Consider the following 8626-nt stretch of genomic DNA (forward strand, 5'->3'; position numbering starts at 1 on the left):
GGGGGGGGGAGCGCAGTCCTCCGGCGCGGCCCCTCGCTGGGGGCTTGCCCGGCCTGCGGGGAGGGAGAAGCACCGCCCGATCTAGCCGCGCGTCCCCCAGGAGGCCTTCGCGGAGGGGGGGCGCGGAACCCGCAGCCAAACGGGCCCCCGGGGCCTGGGCGAGCAGCCTGCGGGGGCGCCCGCGGGGAGCGCCGCGTGGGGGCACGCCCGCCCCTCGCGCCACGGCTGCGCGGCGTCGCCTCGCCTCGCCCGGGACCGCCAGGGGGCGCCTCGCCCCAAAGCCGCCCGCGCCGCGGCTCCTGCGCGCCGAGGGCGAGTTCGGCCACCAGGCGGCGGGCTTCCCGCACCAGCCCGCCGCGCCGGGGGGGGGGGGGGAGGGGCCCCGGGGGGGCGGGCCCCCCCCCCCAGGGCTTAATGCGCGGGGCCCCCTCACACGACCGGGGCTTGGATGGCCCTGCTACGCCGCAGCGCAAGATGCGGGTTCGGCCAATGCCCTCCCTCTCCAGCCAGGACGCGCCTGCTGGCCCAGATGCACGAGCTGCGGAGGAACATGAGGATCCTGAACTGCGACCTGGAGAACTTGAAGAAGAACCGGACAGGTCAGGCGGGGACTGGGATCCGGGCCGAGCCTCGGAGTGGCGGGAGCGAGGCCCCGACTCTGTGCGCGCCGCAAGTGGCTCGGTGCACCGGAAAGACTGCTCCCCTTCTGGTATCCCCGGCCCGGGACCCGTGCACGCCTGGGCTTGGTCCAGGCCGGGAGGATCACGGGACCCGCGGGTTTCGGGGTGTCGCTGTCCGTGCTGGTGGCCCACGGACAGGCGCCCCCCCCGTGCCCCCCCTCGTTCCCATCGCAGCCTCCTTCTTCACCTGCCTCTTGCTCCGGCCAGACCACGGGGGTGGGGGGGGCAGGAAGGGAGAGGAGCCGCGGGCCTGTGGCCACCGCACCACCTGGCTCTCGATGGGGAGGAGGAACGCAGCAGGGGGCCCCTCGTTGGAGAGGGGGCAGCCTCCGTGGGAGCCAGTGCAAGGGCGGGTCTGACCACTAGGCCCCCTTGCCCAGCATTGCCTCCTGCCTGGAGCAGGCCAGTGCCGCAGGGGCACCGGGGAGCCCTGCAAGCCGGGACCACCCGGCCCTCGTGGCTCTCCAGAGTCCATCGCCACCCCCACAGGTGGCGCTGGGGCCCACTGGGACGTGGAGCTGGGGCTTTTTGACCAGCGGAAACTGAGGTCTCCTGCCCCCCCCCCCCAAGCCTCCATCCCCACCCTGGTTGGGGGAAGTGAACTTCCCCAGCAGCAATGCAGTGTGAGGTATTTGGGTGCAGCCTGGAAGGCCAGGGAGCGGCTGCTGGAGAGGAATCGGGCTGGGACCGCTTGCGGCCACGATCCACGGAGCCGGGTGGGCGGTCAAGCCCTTCTGCTTCTGCGCTGGCGTTCTGTCCACTAGGCCAGCCTTCCCCAACCTGGCGCCCTCTGGATGCCTGGAGCGACCATCCCGAGCATCCCCTGACGGAGGGAATCCCACACCCCCAGAGCGGGGGGCTGCCCTACAAGGCGCAGCGGGACCCAGAGGCCAAAGCTCCTGGATCTGGCCAGTAAAACGAGCGCTCCTCTTGCACTCGCTCTTGGGTTACCCGACCGTGCCCCTCCCGCATCGGCCCTGGGCGCACCCTCCCTGCCGAAGCCGAAACACGCCCGCGATGCCCTGCAGAGCCTTCCCCCTTTCGCACGGAGCAGGCGGCCTGGCCAGGATGGCTTCCCTGCATGTGCGAAGGGGTCCCCCCTCAGGAGGGTCAGCCTGCGCTCCCAGCGTCCAGGCCGGGGGGCTGCGGACGATGCGGGGCTGGCCTCCCACGTCTCCGGGAGGGGACAGTGCTAGCCAGTGCCGCCCCCCGGCCGCCTTTCACCCGCTCGCTCGTCGTGCTCTTGCGCAGCCGGGGCCGAGGCCTGCTGCCCCCGGGGCTGGGTGGCCTTCCGCCGAAGCTGCTACTGGCACTCCAAGGACAGGAAGACCTGGGAGGACGCCCGGGCCGAGTGCGAGGCCGTGGACGCGCACCTCGCCGTCATCGAGTCGTACGAGGAGCACGTATGTGGCGGGGGGGCTCCTGAGGAGAGGGGGGGCCTGCCGGTTCGTTTCCTGCCACTGACGTCCTTTTCCTGGCCAGCGGTTCGTGGCGGAGCACGTGAGGCCGACGTCCACGTGGATCGGCTTGACCGACAGCAGCGGGAGCTGGAAGTGGGTGGACGGGTCCTCCTTCTCCTTCGGCAAGGAGTAAGTTCGGTGCAGGCGCTCCCCTCTTCCCCCGGTTATTCCGTGCAAGGCATGCCGGGAGCTTTTCGTGGGGGGGGGGGAGCAATCTTGCCCAGCCGTGCCCACTGACGGCCTCAACACAGAGAAACAGACTGACTGACAGCCGCCACTTCCAGCAGAGACGGACAGATGCCACCGGGGGGTGGTGACAGGGGTGTGCAAATGACCCCTGGTGTGCCCAAGGGGCGCGGGAGGCCTGTCTCTCCCTCTGCCACCGCATGAGCCCCCAGAGGGTCGTCCCGGGAGCTGCTGGGCAGGAGATTTGGGGCAGCGCGAAGGAAGGGCCTCTTCGCACACCGCAGAGCTGAGCTGCGGGGGCCACGTCCCCAGCGTGTCGGGCGCCCCCCCACTGGGACAGCTCAGAAGGGGACCGGCCCTCGCTGAGGGCGCATGGGCGCTGCGCCGGCAGGGTCGCCTCCGGTCGCTCTGGTGGCTCCCAGCGCACGGCCATCCCTGGGGAAGGCGCAGGGACTGGGTGGGCAGCACTTCGGCTGTTCCTTGCCCCCAAGATCACGCCCGTCGCCGGATGCCCACTTCGGGGCTTCCAGGAGTTGTCCACTGAGCATGTGCAGAGTTGCTGCCCATCTGAGCAGGGCTCCCAGGCTGGCAGGTGCCGTGTGCGGGAGCGGGGGACGGGAGGGGGCGCTCTGCTTGCCCCGGGACTGAGACGGCGGAGCCCCGGAGCACCCGCGAAGCGTCGCAACCGGCCTCGCACCCCACGGCCTTCCACGAGGGGCCGCGGGATGCTGCCAGGGCGGCATCACTGCTCTCGCCTTCCGCCCGCTTTTCAGGCAGTGGTGCCCGAATCAGCCGGACAACTGGTACGGCCACGGCTTGGGCAGCGGGGAGGACTGCGCCCACCTCACCCAGGACAGCTGCTGGAACGACAGCCACTGCACTCGCACCTACGGCTGGGTGTGCGAGATGGAGATCAGGGACTAAGCCAGGGGGCCGGCGACCTACACACTCAGGCCGCCCTTGGGACCCGTTCCCCACAGAAGAAAAAAACACCAGGAGCCGCAAAGCCCCTTTGACATCTCAGATGAACACAACACTGCCTATCCCGTTTTTCACCCTAATGCCTTGTGTTGCATTTCATAAATCCAACACAAACTATAGTGTGTTGCGTGTATGAAATCAATGAATGATTCTTATATATAATCTCCACCTGTGAACGGCTTCCCGTGCCTGACTATTTCTGAGCGGCCACAAAACTTCGTAGCTCATGTAGCTGGCTTTGCAGACTTCATCCCCTTCTTGAGATGATTTTTGCTCAGATCAACCTTCCGCATCAGCTCCGAAATGGCTTTTTCTCTCTCATCTCCATCTGGATATTTTTCAGCAAAGGCTGTGTGTTTATTCTGGAAGAGTCTTGCAACATTCGACTTTTGGTTGTTTGCCAATTTCCCGCCACATATTAAGCATACTGGTAAGCCAGTCTCGTCAGCAGTGAAAGCAAATGAATCCGCCCACGTACCATTAAACGTTCTGTTTTCCCCTGAAACTTTGCTTTTCTTGGATTTATCCATGGTCGACCTACTAGGGCCGAAAAGCGCAATGAATCAGGTGCAGGCGAAGTCGCTCCTTGGCAGCCGTGACACATATTTTGAGCGACGGAGCTGCAGCAGAGGGGTGAGAGAGCCGTGCGGCTCCGGAGCTGCGGGGTGCTGGCCTCTGGCCTAGGCAGAGAGCGCCCTTCGCGCCCCTCTGCCTGGGGAGGGATGTCCGCAGCCTCGGGGGCCCAGGCTGACGGAGCCCCCAGCACCGGCGGGCGAGAGCCCCCGCTTCCACTCCTCCACCCTGCTCGGAAGCGGAGCCAGCGGCACGAGGCCGCCTCGTCCTCGTGGACGCGTGATTCCAGCGGTGCTGTCAGCCTGGCCAGGCCGAGTCCCCGGCCCAGCATCCTGTCCGGGGGGCCCGCACCTCTCTCGGCCTCCCGCTTCTCGGCCTGGGCTTGTTCCAGGGTGGGCCTTGTGCTGCCCCCTGCGTTCCTCTGTCCCTGACCCGGCTGGGGTCTGGGCCGGCCCTTCCGCCCTGGTTTGCATGCCACCTTTCTGGATGCTCTGCGGCCCCGGCACCTCTTCCTCTCGCCCGGCCTTGTCCCCAGCCCCCCGCATCCTGGCCATGGGCCTGCCAGCCGAGCCCGGGCGAAGTCTCCCCAGCCCCCCTTTTCTCTGCACCGTCTCCCTCAGCTCCACACCGCATTTCCTTCCAGACCCCTCTTTCCCAGGGGGTCCCCCAACAGTCCCTTCCTTCCTGCAGCTGCCCCCCGGGCTTCACATCTCTCAGCTGCTGGCCTGCCCCTTCTCCCCACAGTATCCTTTCTTCCAGCCAGTGGCCCAGTCCCTGTTCGTTGGCCCGCAGGGCCGGCGTCTTCCGCCCTTTCACCTCCCTCCCAGATGCTGTGCGGTTGGCCAACAACCCGTCGCTGGCCCTTTCCCGGGGCAGGGAGAACAGGTGGGGGCTCAGCCTGCTGGGAGGAGGCCGGCTTGCCGTGGGCGGCCGGAAGGCGGGTTTTGGCCCGCCACGTAAAGCTGCCATCTCCACCAGCTCCCGTGCGACTCTTGGTGAGGTCACTGCATTTTGATTAAAACCAGGGCTGGAAGGGACCCCGTTGCTTCCTGGTTTGTCCCCCCCCCCCCCCGCCCCGGCCCACATCTCAGGCGCGCTGGGCGCTGCATTTCCACCTGTGCAAATCCTGTGAACCAGAAAGGTGCTTTCAGAACCAAAGCGCATTGCATGGCCGACTCCCCCCGTCACATGCACATTTCAAGGATCTTGGAACAGGGCAGGTGTGGGCGACCTCCATCTTTGCATTTGCAAGCTGGCCGCAGAAATGGGTGGCTCTCTGAGCATGTGCAGAATCCCAGCAAATGCAGGTGAGAAATGAGATAGGGTGTGGGATCACGCAGGAGGTGGCGCCTTCTCAGCCCGGTCGGGTCCTGGCGGTCTTTCTGCCTTCGGCTCGATGGCACATAACTCCGTGGGATGGCAAAGCAGCGCCATCTTTCACACCCGGCAGAAGCCTGGGAGCTTCCCCGCCCTGGCCAGGGGCTCACGGAGCTGTCGGCATTCCTGGCGGAGGCGGAGAAGGGAGGCGAGCGCCACTGGCCGAGGCACCCTTGCCAGGCGGCCCGGGATGTAACTTTTGGGGCGAAGCATTACCATGAGATCCCGCCCCTTGAGATCGGCGGCGGAGGCCCTCCTCCGGGAGCCCTCCGTGAAAGATATTGGGAGGGCGAGTAACCGGAGCAGGGCTTTCTCTGCGGTGGCGCCCCATCTGTGGAATGCGCTCCCCAGAGAGGTCTGCCTGGCGCTGCCGTCATTTGTTTTTCGGCGCCAGGCCAAGACCTTTTTAGGTAAAACTTAATTGTTAAATTATTTGTATTTATAGGATTTTAAATGTTTAGCTGAGACGCACCGGAGGTTTTTAAATAATTTTTTAATTGTTATATTGTTGTGTATTTATGTATCTTGTTTCTGTTGTGACCTGCCCCGAGGCTTTGTTGTAATGGGGGCAGCATAACAATGTTTTAAATAAATAAATAAATGAGCAGAGAGGGTGGGGGGCCAGTGGCGAAGTGTTCAGGGCGTCAGGCTCACAGCAAGCGGCCACCCTTCAGCTGGGTGCCGGGAAAAAGGGGGGGGGGGGGGGGGCCAGGCAGCTTTGCAGCAAGCCGGATCTGGCCAGGTGCCCGAGCTCAGAGGGTGGCTGGATCCATCAGGCTGGATCACGACCTGGCCTGGGAGTCCCAGCATCCACCCCCAATCCCAGCAAATCGGGACTGTTCCCGTGGGACAGCATCTTGGCCCCAGAAGACCAGCGCTTTGATGGGTCCCGGGATCTCTGACCTCTGCCCACAGGGCCCTCGAGATGTGTCGGACTACAGCACCCATCCTCCCTGGCCAGCTAGCTCAGCCTTGCCCAGCGTGCTGGCCGGGGGTGCTGGGAGTCGGAGTGCACTGCATCGGCCGGCCACCGGCTTGTGCGAATCAAAGAAGCCAACTGGAACTGCAGGAACGGAGACGGCGAAGTGGCGACGCCGCGTTTCTTGCCAAATCCCACACCGCCAACCTGCAGAGCCGCAAGCTGCAGTGCGATTTAACCGAATTCCTCCAAATTAATCCTGGATGATGACAAGTGACGGAAAGTTTGCGTTGAGTCACGGAGGGTAGAAGTTCAGCTCTGCCCCCATGTCGCTGGAAGCGAACCTGTGATTATGCGGGCTCCAGTTCGTGTGTTTGGCAGTTTTGCCACCTGCACAGGTGTGTGTTTTTGCACTACAGGTCCAGTCTGTTTTGTTGCATACCTGGGCTGGGCAGACACAGTGACTAATCAGCTCCTGCACTTAATTACAGCGAAAGCCGAGCACGGGTTTGGGAAGAGGAGGAGGCCGCGGTGAGGCACCTTTTGAGATGCTGCCAACCCCCGGTTTCGGCAGCGTCTGTGGAAAGGCACACGTAGGGAGAGGCGGCAGAAGGGGGCGGCGCAAGCTGCCGCGGCGTGGGGGGCAGCCGCCGTGCGGCAAGCGGAAGGCCCGGCCCCCGTGTGCGGCATCCCCACTCTCAAAACCCAGCCCCTGACTGCCGGGATGCGGATACCTGCAGCGGGGCAGCTTCGGCTTGACCCCGGAGCCGAAGTCCAGCGCCCTGCCGCTCGGGGCCGGGAGCCCACGGAGCGCGCACCCAGCCTGGGCGCCGGGAGGACGCGCCGCTCGGTTCCAGTGGTGCTGCTGTGACTTCAACTTTCAATGCCACACGAAGGCACATATTCTGGGCTTTTTCTGCCAGGCTCAGCGAGCGTTTTGCGCGCTGTCTTGGCATGAGCTGTGTGGTTTGAAGCGTGCAGTGGGCCCAGCCGAGCTGGAAGCATGGCGGCTCCGCAGGTGGGGCGCAGCTCCTCCAGGTGACGTCTCCCCCACATCACCACACCTAACTGCCTGGACCCACGAAGGTGCTCAGCACTGGGGGAGGGCCTTCCTTTGAAGAAGCCGGCAGAGCAAGGCAAAATGGCGGCCAGGAAGTGCCCGGATTCCTTGGTAGAGGCATCATGGAAAAGCTGGGGACAGCAATGCCTGCTCTGAATTAAGTGCCGCTCCCTTGGGGGGCTGACACTCTTTGCCTGGGCAGCCAAACAGTTCCAGTTTGTCTCCCGAAGGGAGCAGATATTTTGCTGGTTCAGCAGTCCTGGGCTCAGGAATTCTGGGCTGATTTGTGGGTGTGGCAGCTCGCAATGGGGAGTGCCCTTCCCCAACCGGGTGCCCTCCAGAGCGCTTGGCCGCCACTCCAAGACGCCTCCTGCTTGCGCGCCAGACCCTCTGGAGGGCGTCCAGCTGGAAAAGGCTGCTCCGTGTGTGGGTTTTCCAAGAGCCAGGGAGGGAAATATCCGGAGAATGCGGGCCGCGCTCGACTGCGTCATCCTGAATTCCATCTGGGCTTCCTTTTCCATGGAGCCCATGAAATTGCCTCGGGGCAAGGCTGGGCTGCTGGCGGTGCGTCCCCCCCCCCCCCCCCCCCCCCGCTTTGGGGTCTTGCAGGAAGCTGCTAATGCTCAGCGGCAGAGCCGGGGCCCCCCTGAAGATATTGGGGCACCCAGGCCCTGTAAGCAGAGGTGGGGGGGCTACCCATCCCAAAGCTTTCTCTGCCCCCCTTTTCCTCCAAAGATTCCCTCCTGTTCCCCAAAGGCCTGCGATCCGGATGACCCTGCTCCCGCTCAGGTTTCTGATACAGGAGTTGGCTTCCGGGAACCAGATCTCTTGATCGGGGGCCTTGGGCCTTCGCGCTCGGTGGGCCCCATCGCTCAGCCTTTCCCTCGCGATGGCAGACTACCACCCCCATCATCCCGACACAGGCTGGGGTGAAGGGGAGTTCTAGAAATGAGGGCTCTTCAAAAAGTTTCCGCACTTTTTAAAACTCTATTTATTAAGAATGTAAAAAACTTTTCTATGATGCATTTTCCCAGCATCGTACCAACTTTTTAATGCCATCAGCAAAAAAAAAAATATTTAAAGTATTTTTACCCTGTCCTACACAGAAATCATCCCAGGACGGCTTACAATACTAAGAAAAATTAATAAACAACATATATAACAACAAACAAAAAAACCAAAAACAAAAATGCGACTGTAAATATGTTAACATCAAGTTAAAATTCCCCAGTCCTTAAAATAAAGGGTAACTAAAAAGGTTTTTACTTGGCGTCGAAAATAATATAAAATATAAATATAAAATATAAAAGTGCGGAAACTTTTTGGAGACCCCTCGTACATTCCAGTTGTAGGGCAGCAGCTGAGGGGAGACGGCTTGGCATGGAGGTGC

The 8626-nt window shown here is 63.1% G+C and overlaps 1 protein-coding gene across 1 annotated transcript in view; it reads left to right on the forward strand.

The window, feature by feature from the left end:
• ASGR1 (asialoglycoprotein receptor 1) overlaps positions 1–3685 on the forward strand; it is a 9578-nt gene extending 5893 nt beyond the window's left edge. Inside the window, exons 7-10 of the mRNA XM_044417177.1 lie at positions 507–599; positions 1932–2083; positions 2163–2269; positions 3100–3685. Coding sequence (XP_044273112.1) covers positions 507–599; positions 1932–2083; positions 2163–2269; positions 3100–3250 — 503 coding nt within the window. The 3' untranslated portion in view covers positions 3251–3685. The remainder of the gene's footprint in view (positions 1–506; positions 600–1931; positions 2084–2162; positions 2270–3099) is intronic.
• Positions 3686–8626: the final 4941 nt, after the last annotated feature.

This window comes from Varanus komodoensis, unplaced genomic scaffold (assembly GCF_004798865.1).
Source record: "Varanus komodoensis strain SLA01 unplaced genomic scaffold, ASM479886v1 scaffold87, whole genome shotgun sequence".
NCBI lineage: Eukaryota > Metazoa > Chordata > Lepidosauria > Squamata > Varanidae > Varanus > Varanus komodoensis.